General features: G+C 39.9%; 1 protein-coding gene across 2 annotated transcripts; it reads left to right on the top strand.

The window, feature by feature from the left end:
- The first annotated feature begins 375 nt into the window (after window positions 1-375).
- Window positions 376-17,857, top strand: LOC149024237 (uncharacterized). 2 transcript variants are annotated; one of them, XM_089144556.1, is made up of 5 exons: window positions 376-712; window positions 1,262-1,530; window positions 1,641-1,852; window positions 16,353-16,617; window positions 17,062-17,857. In XM_089144556.1, exons 1-5 carry the CDS (start codon window positions 622-624, stop codon window positions 17,356-17,358), a joined length of 1,134 nt encoding a protein of 377 aa, XP_089000682.1. In that variant the 5' UTR covers window positions 376-621; the 3' UTR covers window positions 17,359-17,857. The 2 variants fall into 2 exon arrangements, with proteins under 2 accessions (XP_089000682.1, XP_089000683.1); XM_089144557.1 differs by having other exon boundaries at window positions 378-712; window positions 1,277-1,530; window positions 17,062-17,668.
- Window positions 17,858-24,979: the final 7,122 nt, after the last annotated feature.

Below are 24,979 nucleotides of genomic sequence, written 5' to 3' on the forward strand. Positions count from 1 at the left end.
GTTTAAACCCTAGAAAAATTTAGAATTGAGTTCCAACAATTTCTCTAGACTTCTAATGAGTAAAATTGCAGTACTTCTCATTCACTTGTTCCTCACAATCTGTTCGGGTCTGATTCCTCTAAATCATCTTCACTTTTTTAGCAAACCTGCACCGTTGTAACTCCATTGCAACTCAGACAATGGACTAAGCTAAAAAATACTCAGATGAGGGTTTTGGGTCTAATATTGTAAATTCTTTCTATAAATTTTGAAAAAGAATTTACTGAATGGATGCAATTACTGCATTGCCCTTATAGTCTACTGTTAGATTAATTGTACACCAGGTGTGGAAAGCTGTGCCTGCGCGGATATCTGCGAACAAAAATCACATGTCTAGACAGATTCTGATGTCAATGTTTATGGTAAATTGGTCTCACGCTCTCTCACCAAACCTTCAGACCAAAAAAGAGTCTGTCTCATTATCTTCAGTCTGAAAAACAAGAGAAAAGTCTCACCAACTCTGATGCCTCCGACAGTCTCACTGGCTCATATCGAACTCGGAAGAGTTCCCATTTCCTCCTTTCCTTGCAAGTCTGCCTCATCGACTTGATACTTGAAAGGAAGCACTTGCTGGTTGCAACAATGGCAGGTGTTAATAGGAAGATATCAGCTTCGTCAGCCAGATCTCACACCAGAAAACCGAAGCGGAGTAGCTCCTTTCAGCTTCCTTCAGGTCTGGTCTGCTTTCTTGCCTTCATCTTCTCCTTCATCCCCTTTAAAAAATGTGCTTTTTTTTTTTTTGGGCATGTCTAGCTACCTGTTAATATAAGCTTCATTATCTAACTGGTCTGTGATTTACAAAAGCTTCAATGCGACCTACGCTTTGATTCGTATTTTCGTGTTTTTAGTTTTTGGTGAATTATAAATATATTATAGAAGTCAGTCGGCTATCCAAGGGAAAAACAAAGAAAAAGGAAAACAACCAAAACCGGTGACCAAAACATATTAACCACAGAGGGAGGATACAAGAAAAAAGTGGGGGAAAAGTACAGTCAATAAGAGAAATTTCAGCTCATATGGATAATTTTTTTTTCTTCTAATTTTCTTGTTGAAGTGAAAATTCAATCAGATTAAGGGTGGGTGTTAAACTATGTTATTGAGGATCAAATACTTCCAGATAATCACATTTGGTCCAGTGCTGTAACTATTTTTCTTTCTTTTTTTTAATTAGTTGCATCAGTAACAATTATTCAGGGTTTGAGCAATTGTCTTTGAATGCAAGTTCAACATTTTCCAGGATTGGTCAAGAAATTATTGTTTGTCTCGTTGATTGGGTTTCTGGCATGGGCTTATCAAGCCATTCAACCTCCTGCCCCAAATATCTGTGGCTCTCCAGATGGACCACCTGTTACTGCTTCTAGAATTAAACTCAGGGATGGAAGGTATTTGGCTTACAAAGAGAATGGTGTCCCAAGAGATAAGGCAAAGTATAAGATTATCTTTGTTCATGGCTTTGGTTCCTGTAGACATGATGTGATGCAGCTACCACCGGTACATCTTCTCTACTTGTTTTTGTTTTATCCATTCTTTTTCTTTACTTGGACCTGGAGCTTTTTCTGTCTGACGGGAGGATTAGTTAACTTTATTGTGTACATCTTCAGGAAATAACTGAAGAGTTAGGTATCTACCTGCTGTCCTTTGACAGAGCTGGATACGGAGAGAGTGATCCCAATCCTAAGCGAACTGTTCAAAGTACAGCTTTGGATATAGAAGATCTTGCAGATCAGTTGGGACTGGGATCCAAATTCTATGTAATTGGTATTTCCATGGGTGGCCAGGTGATTTGGAGCTCTCTCAAGTACATTCCTCACAGGTAGGTGTTACTGACTCTGTGCTTCCCTTGATTCATGTATTGATGGTTTCTTAAGTACATATGAAGTGGGAAATGGGAAAATGCTGATAATCGTGCAGATTGGTAGTAATACTGATCAAATACAAAAGTAATTGCCTATAAGTGATCGTGTCATAACCATAGCCTTTTTGAGTTATAAATTGACCAAGGGAAAAGCATCTTCCAGTCTTGTGAGAATATATTTGGAAATATAAAACATGAGCAAAGGATACACAAGCAAAGCCCTTGGGAGCAAGGAAAACAGAAGAGATGTTGCATACATATTAGATTTTGGTTTATCAAATATCATGTAGAGAATAGCATTATGCCAAAAATGTCTATGAACAGCATTCAGGGGAGCACAAGGAACCAAGCAACCTCTGATAACTATGAAGTGCCCATATTTATATTCAGTGAAGCCTATCTATTCTTCTTCTTCTTTTATTTATTTTTCTTCTTTTTGGGGGTTTTTTTTTTTTTTTTTTTTTTTCTGGGGGTGGGGGGGATTTAAGGACAGCTTGTTGATAATTCATACCATGACTTACTATTTAAAAATATAGAATTTGTCATATAAGTCATAAACTCAGGATATACTCTACCTGTAGAGAACACGATGCACACTAAAAAAAAGATCAGGAATTAGGAACCAAACTGAAATCTTGGTTTCCCAGCAGCATCCCAACTTAGAGCTTGCTGTACCAGCACTGGCCAAGGGGCATTAACACATGAATCCCTATCCCTTGGGAGAAGGTGTGCTTCAAGTCATCCTGCTCTTCTGGCAGTGGGTAGAACATTTTATTGGGAAAAACAGTCCCTATAACTCTCATGTGCAGATTAATGGAGAGACCCCATGATAACCAAATATATGTGTGATAAGACCCTGATCTCAAAAACGATGAATAACTTCACTCACCACGATAATAGCAACATTGAATCAAATAATCTCCAGACAAAGCATACTACTAGCAGTAGGTGAATCCTATGACTACCCAAGAGCAATAGCTCTCACTTAATCTTCCCCAATAACTCGAAAAAAAATCTCCTCTACTATTCCTTCCCCCTATTTATAGCAATTACGTTCCTACAGTATTAATTAACAGAATCATCCCAATTTGAATAGGATTCTTCAATTCTAATCCTAAAAAGTAATTCGATTAGGACTCTTTGAATCTAATCCTAATTGTAATATGACTCTTCAAATCTTCCAATCGTTTCCTTCCCTAGATTTTAGGGATTTGTTTTCCACGCTGTCGAGTGTAGACTTGTGATATAAGGGGCTTATCAATACTCCCCTCCAACAGTTTCACCTTGTCCTCAAGGTGAAAATCTGGAAAGTGGGACTGCATCTCATCATAAGTTTCCCAAGTATTTTCACAAGGAGGCAGTCCTTTCCATTGAATCAAAACTTCCAAAACCCCCTGGGCAGAGAAGCGAATGCTGAGCAATTGTTTTGGTGTGGATGTAACTCGCCATTCTCTCGCAAACATGAGGGAAGAGGCTGGGGGACCATGTGTTGACCAACTGCTGGTTTCAACTGCGAAATGTTGAACACAGGGTGAATGCGAGTCTCCTCTGGTAATTGTAACAGATAAGCCGCGGGGCCCACTTGCTCTATGATTTGGTATGGCCCGTAGAAACGATGTCTTAGCTTTTCGTTTGGGCGGTTGGCAAGTTTCTGAAAACGATAAGGCTGGAGCTTAAAGAAAGACCTCATCCCCCACCCTGTAGTGCAGCTCCCGGCGATTGGGATCAGCGGTGGCACGCATCCGTTCTTGGGCCACCCGGAGATTAGATTTGAGATCATTCAATACTCGATTTCGCTCGCGAAGGAACGCATCAACATCATCAACCTTGGACCGGCCATCTTCCCAACGCAAAAGTGAAGGCGGTTCACGGCCATATACAATCTGGAATGGAGATATTTTAGTGGCTGAATTGATGGTCGTGTTGTACCAATACTCCGCCCAAGGTAACCAATTAATCCAATCCTTTGGTTGGCGAGCACAGAAACAGCGCAAGTAAATTTCAAGGCTTCGATTCACCACTTCTGTTTGCCCATCGGTTTGTGGATGATAGGCGCTGCTATACTTCAGGTGGGTGCTTGCTAGCTTGAATAACTCCATCCAGAAGTGACTAAGGAAGACACGATCGCGATCTGAGACAATGGATCGCGGAAATCCATGCAAGCGGATAACTTCCCTAGTGAATGATGCAACCACTTCCTTAGCAGAGTAAAGGTGTGAAAGAGCAAGGAAATGGGAGTATTTGGTGAGACGATCCACTACCACCAGCACTGTGTCCCCGCCTTTAGTCTTGGGTAAGCCGCCAATAAAATCCATACTAATATCCTCCCAAATGCATTCCGGAATTGGCAGCGGTTGAAGGAGACCTACGGGTTTCATAGCCAAGTATTTACCGCGCCGATGGGCATCACAACTAGCCACAAAATCTCGAACAGCAACCTTCATTCCCACCCAATAGACCACAGCCGTCAATCGCTTGTAGGTCCGCAGAAACCCTGAATGCCCACCAATTGGGGTGGAGTGATCTTTAGACAATAATTTGGGAATTAGGGGGGGATCCTTCAGGGATGACTAACCTGTTTTTATAGAGTAATGTTCCTTGTTGGAGATGATAGTTAAGATAGTCTTGGGATCCCTTCAGCAAGGCCTGAATAATTTTCTGGTAACGCTCTGAGGCGTGAACTGCCGCATCTAGACCCTCACTTTCCTGCCAAGTTGCTGTTTACATAGAGAGAAGCTGCTTATCATCCTCTAACCATCGCGAGAGAGCGTCGGCGGCTTTGTTTTCGCTGCCCGATTGGTACAATATCTCAAAATCAAATCCCAAAAGCTTTAAGATCCACTTCTGTTGATCAGTAGGCACAATGCGTTGTTCCAGCTAATATTTCAGACTCTTTTGATCAGTTCGTACTTTGAAATGTCTCCCCATCAAGTAGTGACGCCATTTCTGGATCGCTAGCACAATTGCCATTAGTTTTTTCTCATAGACCGACTTGGTTTGTGCGCAAGGGGACAACACTTGGCTCCAGTAGACAATGGGGTGGCCATCTTGCATCAAAACCGCACCCAGCCCAAAACTTGAAGCATCAATCTCCACCAAAAACTCCTTTGTGAAATCTGGCATAACCAATACTGAAACGGTTGTCATTGCTGTCTTGAGGGCGTTAAACGCCGTTATTGCCTCTTTACTCCATTGAAATGCATCTTTCCTCAATAAGTTAGTAAGCGGAGCGGCAATCTTTCCGTAATCTTGGACGAATCTGCGGTAATACCCGATTAAACCTAAAAACCCTCGCAAGGTTTTAAGATTGGTGGGTTGGGGCCACTCCACCATGCACTTGATCTTTCGTGGATCTGCAGCAACTCCGTCTTTAGATATAATGTGCCCTAAATACTCTAGTGTAGCAACCCTAAACATGCATTTTTTTCGGTTGACAACGAGGTGGTGCTGTGTGAGATGTATAAAGGTGGTTTGCAAATGACCCACATGTTCCTCCATGGTCCTACTATACACCAAGATATCGTCACAGAACACCAAAATAAATTTTCGCAAATGTTCTCGAAATACCTCATTTATGAGTGATTGAAATGTGGCCGGAGCATTCGAAAGCCCAAATGGCATTAGCAGGAATTCGTAATGCCCATTATGGGTACCAAAAGCCGTCTTTTCCTCATCACCTTCCGCCATTCTGATCTGGTGGTATCCTGCTCTCAGGTCAAGTTTGGTGAACACTGTGGCTCCGCCCAATTCATCCAACAGTTCATCAATTGCGGGAATGAGGAACTTGTCAAGAACTGTGAGTTTATTCAGGGCACGATAATCCACGCAGAAACGCCATCTGCCATCCTTCTTTCGAACCAACAATACTGGACTGGAGTAAGGACTCACACTAGGCCGTACCAATCCTGCTATTAACATTTCCTGTACCAACCTTTCGACCTCGTTTTTTTGAGAGTGTGGGTAACGATAGTGTCGAATATTAGGTGGGTTACTTTTCTCGGCTAGCCATATCCGGTGGTCTTGCTTCCTTCTTGGTGGCAGTTCAGTTGGTTCAGCAAATAGTTGAGCAAAGTTGGTTAATAAATTTGATCTTCCTTGTACTCGGTGTACCTCTATATCGTCTCCGTCGGGATGCTAAGGCTGCAGCTAGTAGCCATCACCGCCTGCTTGAATAGAATGTAGCACACTTTTCAATGTTGTTTCCAATCGCAGTAAGGTCGGATCCCCATTTAGTTTCACGGGTCGTCCTTGCCACTCAAAGTTCATGGTTCTTAAACGCCAATATCTGCGTACCTCCCTGAGTGTCTGCAACCATTCTATGCCCAAGATTATATCAATGCTACCCAAATTGAAAGGGTAAAAATTTTGTACAAAGACCTCACCGCCCAACTGAATCGGAATTTGTCGACAGATCCCTATACCTTTGCTAATCGTTCCATCGCCCAAAGCAACTTGAAATTTTGTTTTCTGGATTACCAATCCCAACTGCTCCACCAACTCTTGAGCGACGAAATTGTGCGTTGCACCACAATTGATCAAAACGATGACTTCACAACCATATATCTGTCCCGTTAGTTTCAGGGTATGTGGTGAATCGATTCCCACCAAAGAAGTATGCGAGAGTTCCATCTCGAGCACTGGCTCCATTTCGACCGTCGTATTGTCGTCATCGATCACTCCTTCTGCTGCTTCAACTTTTGGATTATCATCGTCGTGGTGTAACAGCAACCTTAGTTGCTTCAGAGGGCATCGGTGGCCTTTGGAGTATGGAGCGTCACACCTGAAACATACCCCTTTGTCCATTTTATCTTTGATTTCTTCCTGGGATAGCCATCGAGAGCAACCTGAGTTCACCGTTGCCGCTGTGGTTCCAGGTCGAGATTGTGAAGAGGAAGACGAGGGTTCACTTCTTTGGTTTGGGCGAACCAAGCTGTTAAAGCTTCTGCTGCTTCAACTTTTGGATTATCATTGTCGTGGTGTAACAACAACCTTAGTTGCTTCAGAGGGCATCGGTGGCCTTTGGAGTATGGAGCGTCACACCTGAAACATACCCCTTTGTCCATTTTATCTTTGATTTCTTCCTGGGATAGCCATCGAGAGCAACCTGAGTTCACCGTTGCCGCTGTGGTTCCAGGTCGAGATTGTGAAGAGGAAGACGAGGGTTCACTTCTTTGGTTTGGGCGAACCAAGCTGTTAAAGCTTCTGCTGCTTCAACTTTTGGATTATCATCGTCGTGGTGTAACAGCAACCTTAGTTGCTTCAGAGGGCATCGGTGGCCTTTGGAGTATGGAGCGTCACACCTGAAACATACCCCTTTGTCCATTTTATCTTTGATTTCTTCCTGGGATAGCCATCGAGAGCAACCTGAGTTCACCGTTGCCGCTGTGGTTGCAGGTCGAGATTGTGAAGAGGAAGACGAGGGTTCACTTCTTTGGTTTGGGCGAACCAAGCTGTTAAAGCTTTGGTTCATTCCGGTTCCCTGAACCGTATTGGTTCCTCTAATATTGGTGTTGGGTGGGCTGAAGTTAATAAATCGTGAGGTTAAATTTTGGGCCGATTGAGTGGGTTGGGCCAAAAAAGATTTCTTATTTTTTCCCACTCTATTTTTGTCCTCCACGTCTTGGGCCAGTCCATTATTTGGCCTCACCAAATAATTGTACCTCCGCCCTCACTTCTTCATTTAAACCAGCGAAAAACACCCCTTTCAACCATTCTTCATCTACCGCTCCGGCTGCCGCTGCTAATTTCTCAAACCCTTCTCTATATGCTGCAAACGTCCCACTTTGCTTATGATTAATCAACGCTTCTTGGGGAGTCTTCAGTTGTGCTGAGTTAATCGATGGATCATCGATTCTTTCAAGTTTCTCCATGATGACAATGGCTGCTGCAATTCTCAGAAGCGTATCCATCCCAGTGCCACACCTTCAAAACAAAGAGTTGTAGTTCTGAGTTTCTCTACATTGCTCAGTTTGTATAGGTCAAAGGACCTCTCAGCCCGTGCGATCCACCCCATCGGATCTTCCCCCATGAAAATCGACATCTCAAGATGTCTAGGAAGGAAGTCTCTCGATTTCTCTGGTTCGATCGTTCGCTCGCTGTGATCTGGAGTTCCTTCGTTTTCATTCACCTCAGGCGTTAAGGTATGCATCTCTACTGATTTTCCTTTCAACAGCATGACCCTTAATTCCACTCTGAAAGCGTCATTCACATTTTCTCCTTTTTCTGTGTGTTGTGCCAAGAGTCCAACTTGACCTTGAATCTCTTTCACGAAACTTTCCAACTCCTCTACCCTCTGCTCCATTCGGCTCTTTACCATTCCCCTGGAATCGATGGCTCTGATGCCAAATTGATAAGACCCCGTTCTAAAAATCGATGAATAAATTCACTCACCACGATAATAGCAACATTGAATCAAATAATCTCCAGACAAAACACACTACTAGCAATAGGTGAATCCTACGACTACCCAAGAGCAATAGCTCTCACTTAATCTTCCCCAATAACTCCAAAAAACTGTCTCCTCTACTATTCCTTCCCCCTATTTATAGCAATTATGTTCCTACAGTATTAATTAACAGAATCATCCCAATTTGAATAGGACTCTTCAATTCTAATCCTAAAAGTAATTCGAATAGGACTCTTTAAATCTAATCCTAATTGTAATATGACTCTTCAAATCTTCCAATCGTTTCCTTCCCTAGATTTTAGGGATTTGCTTTCCACGTTGTCGACTGTAGACTCGTGATACAAGGGGCTTATCAATGTGTAATAGTAACCCCGTAACAATTTGATTTGGAAGTGCAGATTGCACAATTATGTCAATGTAGAAAACACTCCCAAGGAAAAAGCTAAAAGCCACGGGGGCCTTTTCTATGTGAAACCTCCAATGTGAAATAATACTGGGGCTACAATATTTCTTCGCTGGGTAAACTAGAGGCTACCAAACATCAATAATATAACCTACTTTTGGATAACAAGCAGCAAGCATTCCAGGTGGATCTCACAAGATCATGGTATTCTCACCCCATTCTCATTCCTTGACAGGGAGAATGCTGTCATGCTGTTATCCAAGAGAGATTACATTCCCTTCTTTCTTTCATCGTCTTTCTTTGAGAACTCGTTTCATTTCGGGATTTCGTGCAAGCAAGACACCGGAATTCAGCGAAATGTGTTACAAGAATGTGCCAAGGTTTTAAGGCTGATTTTGACCTGGTTTTTGGTGGACAGCCTATTTCAAAGGCGAATGAACACATTACCAAGGTGTTTTTATTTTTTTTTATTAACTAAAAACGTTACACAAATTGATCAAAGATCAAAGTGGTCTCTGGATTTCCACATGCTCAGTCTTATGTGGATGAAACTGAATGTGTATTTTCACAAATCTTAATGCGGTTAAAAGTATAAATTGACATAAATGAGAAGCAATATAAATTGATAATCAAGAAAATATTGAAACTTCATTAAAATGCATGACAAACACATAGACATAAGTAGAACATCTTAGAAATAGTCAGAACATCTTAGAATAGTCAAACTCAAGTACAATTTTTAAATTACAATCTACATGTACATCCCCCTGAAATTCTTGATATTTCACCGTTGACTCAACTTCCTTTCGAACTTGTATTTCTTTTGGGTTACCTGGAGATACCCGAAAGGATGAAATTGTGTGATATCTTATACCATGCTCACAAGAAGATTACAGACGAAGAGATACCTCGAGTCTTCATTTCCCCTAAATTGGGGAACTAGCTCATTGTAAGTCTTCATTTCACAAGGAATGGATCTCATGCTGTAGGTCTTCATTTCATTGGAACCTATAATGGATTCTCTAAGGTGCTCTACCACCCGTATCTCTTATATTATACAATCAATGGATTAAACACCGGTGACTTGAAAAACAACTTGAGTCAGTTAAGGAAACTGAGTCTATGTAAAGTGGGCCTCCTCATAATATGAGAATACTACCCAACACATTTCTGGTTGCAACAGCCTGATCTATGCTGTTCCATAGCCATAATAATGGTGTTATTCTTCCACATCCATTCTTCATTTTTTGTTTTCATCTTAGAAGGTTTTTTGGCACCATCAGGAGGATCAGAGTGAAGATACTTAAACTCTCCTTTGGTGTTAATGCATACTTTAACAGCTTAAGTCCATTAGCAGGAGGATCAGGCTGAAGATATTTTTTATCTGGATATTGACATCGTACTACATCAGACTACAGAAGAGCAGTATTCTAGAACCAAAAGGAACAATATTCTACCCTAAATTTGCTGAAAAGATGGAGCCAGGTGACCTCCAGATTTGGATTGGATGAGATTCTAAGTAGCTAGCAAACAATGTCTTATAGACATTCGTTTGGTCTGAAAACTACAACAATGACAAGCTTTTTTCTAACTAAACGGGGTTGGCTACGTGGATCCTTGCCTTCCAGTGCTCTATTTGAGGCTAAATAGATTACCACAAATCAGATTAAGTCTGGATTGAGTGGACTCTTTAAGAAGGCCACCTATTTCTTAATAACTCAGCAAGATCTGCTGGACAAATTAAAAGTAATTTCACATTCTTTAGGCTTGACAAACACCCAAAATAGAGTTTTTTATGAAATGATAAGAGAACTGTAATTCTCGAAGATCATCAAGTTAGATCAGCTTCTAACTGAAAACAATTAGGCTCCTATTGTGACATCTCGACTTGGGCGCTATCTAGATTAGCTCGACGCCACAAGATTCCCGCATAGGCCCCCTCTTAGATCGGCTGATGTAGTATGATAAGTAACGTATGCACACAACATTCGCAATAGAAATAACTGAATAACTTATTGTGATTCAAAAGAGGAAGTATTAATAGTTTCCTATACATGTGAGGTTCCATATTTATTACGTTTGTCAAGTTCGATTTTCAAAAGATATTAATCCAAAGTCAAATCCCATTGTGCTCAGATCTAAGCCTCGTGTCCCATGAGAGAGTCGTTCCGCCATCAGAGGTTTCATCTAAAATGAAAAAGTCCCTGAAGGGTGAGTTTCACCGAACCTATGAGGAGGAAACAAACACAACCATATGCATGCAACGTTGTCCTATGCCATTTAATCAGTATATATGTAATGTAGGTCTATAACTATAGTAACACGCTTTGATAGTAACGAATCCTTAGGGACGGTCTCTCAGTCCACGAAATGAAAGTTCACTACTGGGGGTAAAGGGTAAGGGTTATACTCCATACCATGACTAGGGTTTAGGGATAGTAGGTCCATACCAAACTCGCACACTCATCATCCTCACCAACCACTCAACATACGCATTGGCATGGACTAAGGCGTGTGTGGGGCTTACCTAGCCCAATGCAAAGTCTTTACTCATCATGCACACCATGGCTTGGAGATTGGCCCTTAAGCAATCCACTGTCTTGGCCTGGCTCTCTGGAGATAAACCCTCAAACAACTCGCTGTCTTGGCCTAGCTCCCTTTAGCCATTCTAGGAATGCATACCCTCAAGCCCCACTATATGGGATACACACCCTAACAACCCTATGCGTCCACCTCAAGTCTTACTATCTTAGTAGTGACATGAATGGTACACTAGAGTACTCAGTGTCCCTTCACGACTTTTATTCCTTTTGTTAGGCGTCCACTGGTACCATTACTCCACCCCACGGGTTGCAAACCTTAATACCCCTGTTGATAGGGTGGTTGCATATCGGGGTTAAGTCCTAACCCAATGCAAGGTCTTTACTCTGGATGTACTTCATAGCCTGAAGATAGCCCTCAAGCAATCTACTGTCTTGGCCTGGCTCTTTAGAAGTAGACCTTTAAGCTACCCACTATCTTGGCCTAGCTTCCTTGGCCATTCTAAGGATGCATATCCTCAAAAAACCCACTATCTTGGACATATAACCCATTAACTCAATGCCACCACCTCAAGTCCCATTATTTTGGTGGTGACATGAATGGTACACTATCCAGTGTCCCTTTATAGTCTATCTCTGCCTATTGGGCATCCACTGGTACCACTACTCTATACCACGAGTTCCCAACCCCACTGCCCTTGTTGATAGGGTGACTGCACTCGAGGGTTACATCCTAACCCAATGCAACTACATGACATTTGTTCATATGCTAGTATGCATGAGAATGTGAGATGCATAGAGGTTTGGTGGCAATGGTTGTAGCCACCACCCCTGTTATATCACATTGATGCATATCCTGTTCACCCATGATTCACATATATTTATATTAAGCATCATGATAGTAATAGTAAGTGTGATCAATTTATAGAGTGTGTGTTAGGTGTGGAGCCCACATGTTGTAATATGGATGCATGCAACATGTTATTTATAGATTCACATTTATATTACATAGCATTCATGGCATCATTAAAAGTAAAGTAGCATCCTAGGTCTAGCATCCAATTTCTCTCACCTTGTTGAGTTGTTAATCCAATTTGAATGCGATCTTGAGGTGGGTTGTTGGACTCCAAATCACACCAACCTTTCTTAATTATAGTATACACAAGTCAGTGACCATAGGTGAGCATCCATCTCCTAAAACCCCATTCAATTTGGTCTCAAATTCCCCTGTTAAGCTTCCCAATCAATGTAGTATCCACCACTGGTCTATACGGTATTGATTGACGGTGTCAACCAGAGGATTTCGGGAGGAAGTTCACCTTGAAATTTGGGGTTTCTCCTTTATTGGGAAAGGCCATGTCAGCATTGCCACATCAACCTCCATTAGTTTTGATGATAACAAACTCGAATTATTAATGTCTATATTAAGTTGTGATTGTCTAGCTTATTATGAAAGCAAGTGGATCAAATCCAACTCATTGGACCAAATTCACTGGATGCTCAAGCTCAAGTCAAGATCAAGCAAACTGGACAAGAAACCAAAGTCAAGAGGAGCATTAAGTTCAAAGCACAAGAAGATGCAAAAATCAAGTCAAGATCAAGGCTTAGATAAATTCGGGACTTATGACACATTCACATTTATTTGTGTAATCACACTAAATTATATGCATATCATGTCACTAGAAGGATGTCCGTCTGGTCCTGACTTAAGCCCAACGGCTATTAACGACTATTTTTTGGACGGATCTTCGTCTGAATCAGATAGACGTCCGTCTGGACTGAAATTTCACAGAAATTTCTATCCGTTGGAAGGTTGGGCCAAGCAATTGAATGCCTAACCACCCTTATTTGAGAGTCTCTACCTTATCTATTGAGCATTTACTATTGCACAACTTTAAAAACTCTCAAATTGGTGAACAAACATTAATTACTTACCTTCCAACTTCACTACAACTTCACTAAACTTTGAAGGATATTCTAAAGTTGTCAAACAAGCTCATTGGAGTTAAGCTTGGAGTGATGAAGGCCATTGGTACTTCATTAGTGGTGCATCTGTTCCCTTGAGCCTTCATTCATCAATTGCATCACACTCACACTAGGGGTAAGTGTCACACCCCTTGTTAGGTAATATCTTCCAATTCTTCAAATTATATTGTTGTTCAATTCTAGTCTAAGTTGATTAGAATTGGTAGAGGGTGCTCTTGCCTTACCTAGAACGAAAATTGTAAATGGTGCTCTTGCCCTACCTAGAACAAAGATTGTAAATGGTGCTCTTACTCTATTGAACATAGATTGTAAAGGGTTTGATCTCTACCCATTGTATTGAAAGAGAATCACTAGTGGAATACTCTCTTGAGGCCAAGAGAGGAGTGGAGTAGACTTGCCAAGTCGAACCACTATAAAATACTTGTCTTGTGGATTGATTGCATTACTTTAATATCATTGAAATTTACAGTTTATCTTGTATTTGCAATTAAACTGAAAATTTTGGCAAATCCACTAGTTGCAACCTATTCACCCCCCTTTAGGTTGCCTTAACATCCTTTAAGAATTTTGGTGAGACTTCTAATGAGTGTTCCCCACCCAAAGGGCCTTCATCTGCCTTTATTACCTAATCAAATGGCCCTCTAACATAGTCTACTTTTTAGGTTTTATTTCTCCCAAATTTGGGGTTCAAACCTAATCCTTATTCAATCCCAACAGAAACACTAATATATCTACATTAGAATTTCATACTAAGGCTGTAGAGCACACATAAACCATTAATTGGGAAAACCCCCCTTTTTTTTCCCCATTCCCATACATTGGTGATTCCACCATTAAACCTATACAAATGCAATGAAATTCATATGGATACATAGAGGAGAGTGATATTCAACTTGCTACGGTGTTTTCTAGGTGAGATGAGTAGTTCTTGGACCCCAATAGAGCTTGGCAACCCTAGGTTTTGAACTCCTCTCCTTAGTCACCTCCCACTGTGATTCCTACGAAATGAAGAGTCCAACTTGTATTAGGGTTATCTATAGGTCATGAGCCTCATTGTTACCATTTTACTTCACCTTTTAACCATGGTGCAAATTTTGGTGGAAACCTAAGTTTCGTCCCAAGCAAAAAAAAAAAAAAAAAGAATCCAGGTTTTGATCGAAATTTTGGACAAAACCTAGTACTTGTTTTGAAATTTGGAACAATTCATTTGATCTCTTGCCTCCTACCCATTTAAAGTATAATAAACACAATGGAACTAGTATTTTGGAAAAAAACCATTGGAAGTTTATCATTCAAGTATACTAACAAATGACTTATTCTAACAAGTACAAATTGTGTTGCACACAGGCATAGAATCATCAACATACATGAATTGTTTGATAGAATGATTACATATACAACAAGTCAACAAAATACAATGACCAACTAGATCAAGTGATGGTGTCTCACATATATTAAGTCCAACCCCATATATCATGTATACATATGAATTTTTTTCAAAATAAAAAAATAAAAAAATAAAAAAATAAAAAAATAGTAACAATAATAAAAAAATAAGTTTAACGACACACAATCATAGATCATAGTTCTAGACTAAACATATATTACTTTCAAAGCAATATAAGATCATTTAAGACATGAATAAGACAAAAATTAAAAAAAATGGAAAGTTTGGAACTGTTGGTATGGTTTTGCCTCACATTCTGTTGTCAACGGATTTTTTTTTAGCTGTTGTGACTTAAGAGGTGTTTGAAGGCAAAAGAGGAGCAAAAGAACTGTTTGATGGCAAAGGAGTTGTGGAAATTAGGTGAAAATGAGATAGAAAAAAAAAAAAAAAAAAACCAAGCAAATACAAGTTGTAGTGTTGAAACTTGTAAAATTTCGGTCAAAGCTTTGTAATGGTACGAAATGTTTTGAATTTCATTTCTTTTTCAAATTTTGCAGGCATTTTGGTCAAAATTTCCCTAGTTTCAATTGAAATTATTCCATGCTTTTAACCATTGCGGCTGGGCCCACTAGTCAATGGGTATTGACTGGACCTGCCGATTGGCTGGTCATACTGTCCTTCTACTAGGTCTCTAATGGGCTTTGCACCTACTCTCTTTCATATGCATCACTCTCTCTCTTACTTCCTAGGGTTTCCTCCTATCCCCGCCTTTCCCTCTCGTCTTCCTGGCCCAACAATACTCCCTACCTGTGTCATCTAAATCCTGGGAATCCCTCTTAGCTAAACAGTCCTTCCTTGTTCCTCGGTTATCCCATGACCCACAGTTGGGCCAAAAATGGGGGATGTCACACCTATGCATGGATAATCAACCATTAAAACTTGAGAGGAATTGAATGGACATGAGAAATAATTTGAGTTCCAAAAATATCTCCAGATTCTGCCGCAGGTGTATAGAAACAAAAGAAACCTTCTTCAATGGACAAGGCACTTCATGGTAATCAAGGGACAGATGATAGAGGCCCTAGTTTTTTATTATGTTATCTTCAATTAGAGCCTAATATATATATCAAGGAGCACAGGGAGCTGCAACCCATGAACAAGAAACTGTTCAAACTGCCAAAATCATAATTGAGCATACACTGATCATTGAAATAGCTTTGTAATACACCATGTGAGAGAATTAAACCAATAACCAGTCTACATAAGAGCTTGAAGATTTGAGAGCAAGAAAAAGGAAAAGAAGATGGATGAGGAAGGAGAAGGATGAGACTGCCAAAGATAGAGCAGTGTCATTGGTTCTGCTGTCCGTCTAATTGTATATTAGTGGAAAACTAATTACAAGCAAGATCAGAGTATTATCTATAGCTGAAGGCCATCTAGGAAACAAAAGATAAGATAGAAGCACTAACTGAACTTACTGCCTAAATCTAACACACAATGGAGAAATTCTCCCTGTTGTATTATTTATGCACATACCAATATATGTTTCCCATGTTACATATGTTACATAACAGTTAGTTGATCTAATCCCAACTTGTGCCAAGAGCAGTTCTTTTTTAAGTAGTTCAAGGTTCTAGTTGGTCAGCAAGGTCTTAGATAAGTTGATTGGGTATGCACTCATCTCTATCTTAATGTTTTCTTAAGATATGTTTTCTACATCGAATTTTTGCTGACAGGCTTGCAGGGGCAGCATTACTTGCTCCAGTTGTCAATTATTGGTGGCCTGGCTTGCCCACCAATTTAACCAAAGATGCCTACATGCTGCAACCACCTCGGGACCAGTGGGCAGTAAGGGTAGCTCATTACATCCCCTGGCTGACATACTGGTGGAACACTCAGAGATGGTTCCCAGCCTCAAGTGTTATAGCCAGGTCTCCAGATATTTTTTCTCGTCAAGATAGAGAATGCATTCCCAAGTTAGCAAGGAGACAAAAGTACTTGGTATCTATTTTTACTTATATCCTCTTTTAGCTTTCTTTCTATTCCTTGTAGATATGATGCATATAACATGTATACAGAAATTTCAGAATAGAACTAATAATCTGACAGCTGAAAACAGCAATGGACAGTAGGAAGAAGAGAGTTTTATGCATAGAAGAGAATCGATATTTTTTGTGCATACAGCTCAACTTGACTTACCTTTCATATGAACCAGAGATAATTTTAGCCATGTGCATTAGTCCTACTTTTCTGGATCCCAAGAGGGGGATGAATGAGTCCTAAACTTCTGTCGTTTTGCATGAACTAGTGAGCTAAGCCCTTGCATCGAGTGATGGGCGTGTAAAACATAGTTTACTATCTAAGTGAATTTCTTTCTTTTGTTATGTCGGGTTCAAGCAATTTTATTTGACTGTAACACTTCTCTCTAAATTTTCATCGTTTCAGGCACAAATCACGCAGCAAGGGCAATTTGAGTCCCTTTTCCGCGACATGATTATTGGATTTGGAGATTGGGAATTTGATCCAATAGGACTAGAAAACCCATTTCCAGACAATGAATCTTCTGTCTATTTATGGCAGGGAGATGAAGATAGGCTTGTACCTGTTGCCTTGCAGCGTTATATTGCTCGGAAGCTCCCATGGATTCACTATCATGAGCTAGTTGGTTCAGGTCACATGTTTCCTTGCATTGATGGTATGAATGAGGCTATTGTAAAGGCACTCTTGCTTGGAGAAAAATAGCCTTTTTAACATGTAATTCTCCATATCCCTTCTAGACTTTGAATTTTCTTTTCGCTGTTTTCATCATTTTTTCCCATTTTCTTTTTTATACTAGTCCTACATTCTGTTGTGTAAGAATAGTATCTTAAGAATGGTTAGTGTATTGCCTGGCTCTTGGATTATCTTAAAGAAATGTACCTATAAATCTTAGAAATCTTACACATAATTTGTGCTATGTTGTCTGATTACCTGTGCACTTGTTTGGATTTGTTCTCTTGGTTTATCTGTTGACCCTTTAGTTGATTGAGACCTGATGAATGTATGTGTTGCTGCAAATCCTGTTTGGCAATGTAAGTGAACAATCTGCAAAAAACATGCTCTACCGGGTTGGTCAAGGAACGTCTCTGATGATCATGTTAGTAGAAGTGCACAACTTTAGAAGAAGAAACAACTTGTAGAGCTCTCAATGCTAGAGAGAGTAATCCAAGAGTGCGTACCTATTAATGAGGAAGGTGTGAGTATTTATAGATCTTAGGAGAGGTTACCTCAACTGTGCAGTAATGGAGTTCAAATGGAACTCCATAATTATTGCTAATTTCTTGGGGGGGGGGGGGAGGAATCTTTATCCGCCAAAAGAGTATTATTTGGATTGTAGTTGTGGAGTCCAATATGGACTCTAAGAGCATTTCAAATTACCCGACTTGATCATAATCCTTATCCTTATCTTTAAGGAGGTTGGTTATGTTTAGTGTGTATGTTTCAAATAGCTCAAAGTATGGTTGGCTCAGATGTCTTCTGGTCGATCGTGGTCGGTCCATCAAATATAGGATGACGATAACATAAGCCCCCCAATCACTTGGTCTCAATACCTTTGTGCTCGGGCCAAGGGACTAAGTTTTCCCTTGTCAGACTTCTATCTGGTTGAGTGATTCTTGACTTGACTGGTGCTTTAGTCAATTTTAAACTAGTGCAAATGGCACGTTTGATGCTGATGTGACAGTCGCACAGAGTAATACTTGCAACATAGTAAGATGCTAGAATTTTGATCTATTTGTTCTTTCTTGAGTTACAACTCAGTTTGGTTTTGCTCGCTTTATTTTTGTACTTGATTTGCCGAGCCTTTTTTGCAACTTTATCGGAGTCTTTATTTTAATTGTATTTGCTTTGTCGATCGCCACCTTGGTCGGTCTATTTGAGGTTGACCATAAGTCTCTTGGTCATGGTGACTCCATAGTCGACCGAGGGACTAGGTCTTCCTCTTAATCAAACCTTGATTTGATCAGGCAGAGTTTGATCTGACTTTTGCTCAACCAATGCTGCAAGCGTCACATTTATGGGCATAATTTTTTTTGCATCATTTCCTTTTAAGCCAGTGTTTTAGTCGAACGCATCTGAATTTTCGTAGTGCTCAAATCATTGAACTGGTTATGGTCGAGTAGAATCATTGAACTGGTCAAACTCTTGAACAAGTCGAGCAAAATCATTGAACTAGTCGAGCAGAATCATTGAACTAGTAGAGCCCTTGAACTTTTATTCCAAGTTGTCAATTTTCAAACAGCCAAGAAGGAGACCTGTGTAGCCAAATAGGATGACTTCGATGAATGAGGCTCTGGCTAGTTTGGTCAAGAAGGTTCCATCAGTGAGAAAGACAAGGTTGGCCAGACTACACTTTTGTAATTTGATAGAAAGTTTGTTTGGTTGACCTTGTATTGATCAAGCATTGTGTTAATCTTTTCATAAATCTTTTGGTTATCTTTTTTGCCTCTTTGGCTATTGAATTATCATTGATCGTCCTTCTCTTTGATCGGTGATTTTGCCAAGTGCCATGATTACCTATTCTTGACTTTGCCAAGTTGCCATGGTTACTTGTTGATATATGTTTGACCATTTCCCACGAGAATGGTAACTGGGGAATTACTTAATAGCAAACTTTTGTTCTTTTGCAAAGCCCAATTTTAGTGGGTCTTACTTTTTTGTGAAACCCATTTCCTTAGGTCTTACTCGGGAAGCCTGAAGCCCTTAATGGGTCTTACTCTTTTGTGAAGCCCAATTTCATAGGTCTTATTCGGGAAGCCCGATGTCACATCCCCCCAGCCGGTACCCTAATTGCAATACCCGAAGGTGTGAACCACAACCATAAAGACCAAGTCTCAACAATCATCCTCTCACATAGCACAATAGTATAATCATGAGCAAGAAATAATCATTGTATTAATGTAACTAAAAGAACAAACAATAAATGGATCTCAGAAGGATCTCAAATCAATATTAGAGTGTGGAAAAATGATACCATAATCAAAGTAAAAGAGTAAGCAGAAATAAACTCTAAAAGTCAAACGTGGAAGAATAGTCAATTAAAGTATTACAACTGGAAGAATTAAAGAAGTCTCAAAAGTGTTCTAAGTACTACTCATAGTAGGTTTCCTTATCGAAAAGGGAATGTCTAAATTTAAAGACCTCCGTATCCAATACGGGGTACTCTAGCTTCAGAATAGGACTAATCCTGGTATGCACAGTTTGTCACAGCCGGTACCCTATCTGGAATACCCGGAGGTGTGATCCACAACCTTGAAGATCAAGTTTAGGGTGATCATATACCCACATAGCAGAATAATATAATCAAGAGCAAGAACAAATCATTGTATTCAAGTAATTCAAGACACAATCAATTATGGATCTCATAAGAATCACAAAAGAATATTAGAGTGTGGAGTAAACAAGATCAGAGTAAGACTATAGCGGAAATATACTCTACAATCAATGCGGAAGGTAGATCAAATCTCTAAAGTATTTTAAAGCTATTACATCCCGTTAAAAGAAAGAAAGGAATATACTACAACTATTCAAAGTATGTGTCCTTGTCCAAAATATAATGTTTGTACTTTAGGGTCTCCGTCTCTCGCACCGGGTACTCCAGATCTAGATTTGGACTAATCCTGACACGCACAGTCATCACACTAGAAGTCTTCACTGTGTATTTCAGAACAACTAACACCTTGTACACAGTACGGGTCACTCGCCGTGGCTTCGTAGTCTTGATTCTCGAAGTCATGAGTACCTGCAATAGAATCTAAAAACATATCTCCCGAAGGATGAGCTCAAAAGAACCCAACAAGTAGTTCAAATACAATTAATAGTTATAACAATCACAATCTCATTAGTAGAAACAAAATATAAATGCAAATGATATGAAACAATGAATGCAAGTATGCTTTTAACTTTATATATGCTAGTCTCTATTGGCAAACGCATAATAAGATAAAACACCATACTCCTCTAAGAAGGTCTCAAATCACTCTCCCTTAACCATTTCGGTATCTTAGGTTCTCCGGTGGTAATTGAGTCACGGCATCTCTCTCGGACATTCCATGGTTGGGGTTTAGGGCAACACTATCGCTCACCACCATTGGTCTGAGTACTGGCGCGTTTCAGGGTTAATATCTAGCCCAATGCAAGTCATTTACTAAGTCATCTACTCAGAGTTGGATACCACCCTTTTGTGCACTAGATAGTCCGTTCTGGTATGATAGCCTCCCTTTCGTGCTTAGGCAGTCTGTTCCGGTAACTCCCTCCCTATAGTCATTGTATCTTATGGCTCTAACCAACTCAGACTACGCACTCTCAACCCTATTGGTCATCCACGTATAATAGACGGGAAGCTCTTATGTCCTCTCAAGGTTGGTTACCGGTGTTGAGCACCCATGAGCCTAGGCTTATTATGCCCTACCAATGAATGGCCCCCACAATGTGATTGTGTTCTCTCATGGGTTGGTTGCCGGTCCTGAGCGCCCACCAATTCCCATTGCTACCACAGGTCACTCGATCTCAATTCCCCTTCCGATAAGGTCAGATGTGAAAGGGTTTCCCTTGCCAAACACTTCTATACCAAACCTAGGTATGTTAACCATTAATTGAGGAACGCGCCAAGGGGCACCATAGGAATGTGTCCTATACCACCTTCACTGGTGTCCAATGACAGAAACGTTAGAAGGGCATTCCCCATTCCACAACCATAACCTACTTACCAATGAATGGCCTCCACAACGTGATTGCGTCCTCTCACAGATTGGATACCGGTCTTGAGCGCCTAAAATCCCCATTGCTTCCACGCATCAATTCCTTCACCGATATGGTGATATATTACGGGGGTTTCCTAGCCAAACACATCTTGACAAGTTCTAGGTATGACATCTAGTAATTGTGGAAAGCGCCAAGGGGCAACATTGAAATGCATCCCGTACCACCTCCCCTGGTGTCCTGAGATAGAAATACCAAAAGAGCATTCCCCATCCCAAATTACAACCTAGGCAATCTCATCTCAACATGATTCTGAAAAACACATCATATTATGGTCCATTCACAATAGAATCAATCACATTCTTACAAGTATGCTAATCAACATATGAATCACATTATGAAATTATAGTGATATAACAATAATGAATAAGTCCTAAGACAATGGTTAAATCATGCATACAAGTTCTATTATAAGTAAGAATGTAATCATGTTAATTGTGAATGAACGTACTCACCTTAAGCTTTATTCGAATACTCCGGAAGGGTAGGTCCAAAGTTACCAAAGAAACCTTAATCATTCATGGATAAAGTATTAGGAACAAATCTTAAAGGATCGGAGATGAAACAGGATCAAACAGAGCAACCTTGCTATCATAGGAACCAAGCATTCTGTGTATGGATAGAAAACCACAACTTTGATCGAAAACTCATCATTTGAGTTCCAAACACTCCGAAATTAATAGGAAAATTTTGAAATAGTACAAGGAGACTATCTATCACGAGCTGAGCATCAAACATGGTCATCGGAATGAAGATCTAATAAATCACATAATAGGCTCAATAAGCATCAAACATGGTCATCGGAATGAAGATCTAGTAAATCACATTATAGGCTCAATCCACAGATTTAATGGATAGACTAGAGTGAATGGGAATTCACTCTAGGAATAAGAAAACATTAGATCATGGTCAGAAAATAATCTAGGAATAGATTTATCATGGATTAAAAATTAGTAAGATTAAAAGAAAAATTGATCATGATAGTCAAGCTAGGCTTTCACCGAAAACATACAATGTTGTCCATGGAAAGGATATAGTGAATCTCCAATTACTCTTAAGACTATGACAGAAGAATGGGTCATTACAGTAGTATAAGACCCTTCTCACAATCACAATAGTGGATAGAAACAGAAGAGAGAATAAATCTAGAAATAATGAGAGCGATTACTAACCTTGAAGAAGAAAATTCGATGGAGGAAATTCTTACGGATGCTTAGGGATCTTCCTTGGCCTTGGAAAGAGTGTTCTATGGTTCTTCTCACGTTCTCCAAAAGCTTACGGGCAAAGTGGCTCAAATTAGATCAAAGTTTGAATATATAGGACTTCGGAAACCTAATTTCCAAAAATACCAAGTTTGTCTCGGCTGCTTTGGTCACTTGGCTTTGTCGCTTGGGACGACCAAAGCAATTGACCAAACAATACCATTTGGTCAAAATTTGGTTTTTGGTCTCCGAAAGCCGCAAGCTCCTTTTGGGTCATTTTCCAACTTATGAAGGAGTCTTACCTAGTTCTATAGGACCTTCCACTTGTGTCAACACTGCACTCATGGTCTATTTACCGAGTCCATCTTCATTCAAGTTGCATCTTCTTCCAAAGTCAGTTAGGGTTTCCATAATAAGATCTTTATCGTCAATATCCATTGGTTCTAGGTCAAACCCAATGGGTTCAAATGAGATGTCCCACAACTATCTTTTGTCTTCACTTCGGGTCTTTCACCTACAACATAGATTTTCGGGTTAGGGTTGTGAGGGCTTTCATAGTGTCAACATTGTACTCATAGTCCTTCCAAGTCCATCATCATTCAAGTTGCATTTTCTTCCGAAGTCAGTCAGGGTTTCCACCATAGGATCTCCATTATCAACATCCATTGGTTCTAGGTCAGACCCAATGGGTTCAAATGAGATGACCCACGACTGTCTTCTACATTCACTTCGGATTTTTGGTCCTACAACATAGATTTCCTGGTTAGGGTCGTGAGCGATTTCACAATTTGGGTTCCTCTGGTGTGACCCATGCGCACCCGTATGTATGGCGCAATTATGTGATAGGAAATGTCTATTCCTTTGCTGTATACTTTATTGAAATAATTAAAATTAGGGATAATTACTATTGCCCCCTTATACTTTGATATTATTACTAATCAAACCTCCTTTGTAAAATTACTACTGCCCCCCTCACTTCTAACAGTGTTAACATCAAATATGAAATGTCTATTTTGCCCTTCATTAAAATTAATAAGTAAAAAAATATAGCATTACCCTTATATATAGAAACTATATTGAATGTCAATTATATCCTTAAAATCTTATATTTTAGAATTAGTTTTGGATTTGGTGAGACCACATATTTATGGTTGTTAAACCTCTCACATTCCACTTAAATTTTTCATAACCGCAATGATGGAAGTTTTACAAACAAATTAGCATATAAGATGCTAATTGATAGGAAATTTGGTAACATGCATAATGTTCAGCATATATTAAGTGATTTTCAATTTCCAAATTTGATATTTCTTAATATTTTAGTTTCTATTTTAAGTTTTATTTAATTACACCTTTCCTTTATTTGGTGATTTCTTTTTAGAGAAGAAAAATCACATCTTTCCTTTATTTGGTGGTTCTTTTTTAAAAAAGAAAAGTTAATTTAAAGTTAATTTTTTCCATTAAGAATAGTATTAACTATATTAATCTTCTCCGATGCGCAGACTTTCCTTAAACATTGACAATGCATTTAAGCAAGGGGTATCATTGTCAATGTCCATGGGCCCAGTCTCCGAATCATGATCATCAATCAGAATAGTCCATAAATCTCTTCTTCCACCGCTTCGAGTCTTCGGACCTGAATACAACAGTGGATCTGGGTCAGGGTCAAGGTTAGAATAGGGCTGGATATTACATTCTCCCCCCCCCCTTAAAAGAAATTTCGTCCTCGAAATTGAAAGCGTACCTGTGCTTCCAAAAAGATGAGGAAACTTCTCCTTCATGTCTTCTTCTTTCTCTCATGAAGCTTCTTCAGGGGTATGGTTTTTCCATCGAATCTTCACCAGAGGGATGGTGCGATTCCGCAACTGCTTGTCCTTTCTATCTAGGATCTCGGCTGGTCCTTCATCATAAGAAAGATCGGCACTAAGTCCTTCGGGTGCTTGCTGTAGTATGTGCTCTGGGTTTTCTATGTTTTTCCGAAGCATTGAAACATGGAACACATTGTGAACTCCAGCAAGTGATGGAGACAAGGCCAAGCGGTATGCTACAGGTCTAACCCTTTCCAAAATCTCAAAAGGTCCAATGAAACGGGGGCTAAGCTTTCCTTTCACAATGAATCTCGTCACCCCTTTCATAGGTGATACTTTAAGGAAAACTTTCTCTCCAATTGGAAATTCTAAGTCGGTTCTTCTCTTGTTGGCATACGACTTCTGTCTAGATTGAGCATACCTAATTCTTTCCCTAATCATGTCAACCACACAAGACCTAAGCATGTCTTCAAGAATATGAATTGTCCGCTCAGATTGTCCATCAGACTGTGGGTGATGAGCTGTACTTAGATTCAATTGGGCTCCCAAGGCTTT

The sequence above is a fragment of the Hakea prostrata genome, chromosome 2 (assembly GCF_041222555.1).
Source record: "Hakea prostrata isolate BN-2017 chromosome 2, UWA_Hpros_2, whole genome shotgun sequence".
Taxonomy (NCBI): Eukaryota; Viridiplantae; Streptophyta; class Magnoliopsida; order Proteales; family Proteaceae; genus Hakea; species Hakea prostrata.

Bases quoted from the DNA above. Each gene is read 5' to 3' on its own strand.
- LOC149024237 (XM_089144556.1), top strand. From the start codon at position 622: ATGGCAGGTGTTAATAGGAAGATATCAGCTTCGTCAGCCAGATCTCAC. The intron at 713-1,261 runs GTCTGGTCTGCT...TTTGAATGCAAG, and splicing joins CTCCTTTCAGCTTCCTTCAG to TTCAACATTTTCCAGGATTG. The intron at 1,531-1,640 runs GTACATCTTCTC...GTACATCTTCAG, and splicing joins ATGTGATGCAGCTACCACCG to GAAATAACTGAAGAGTTAGG.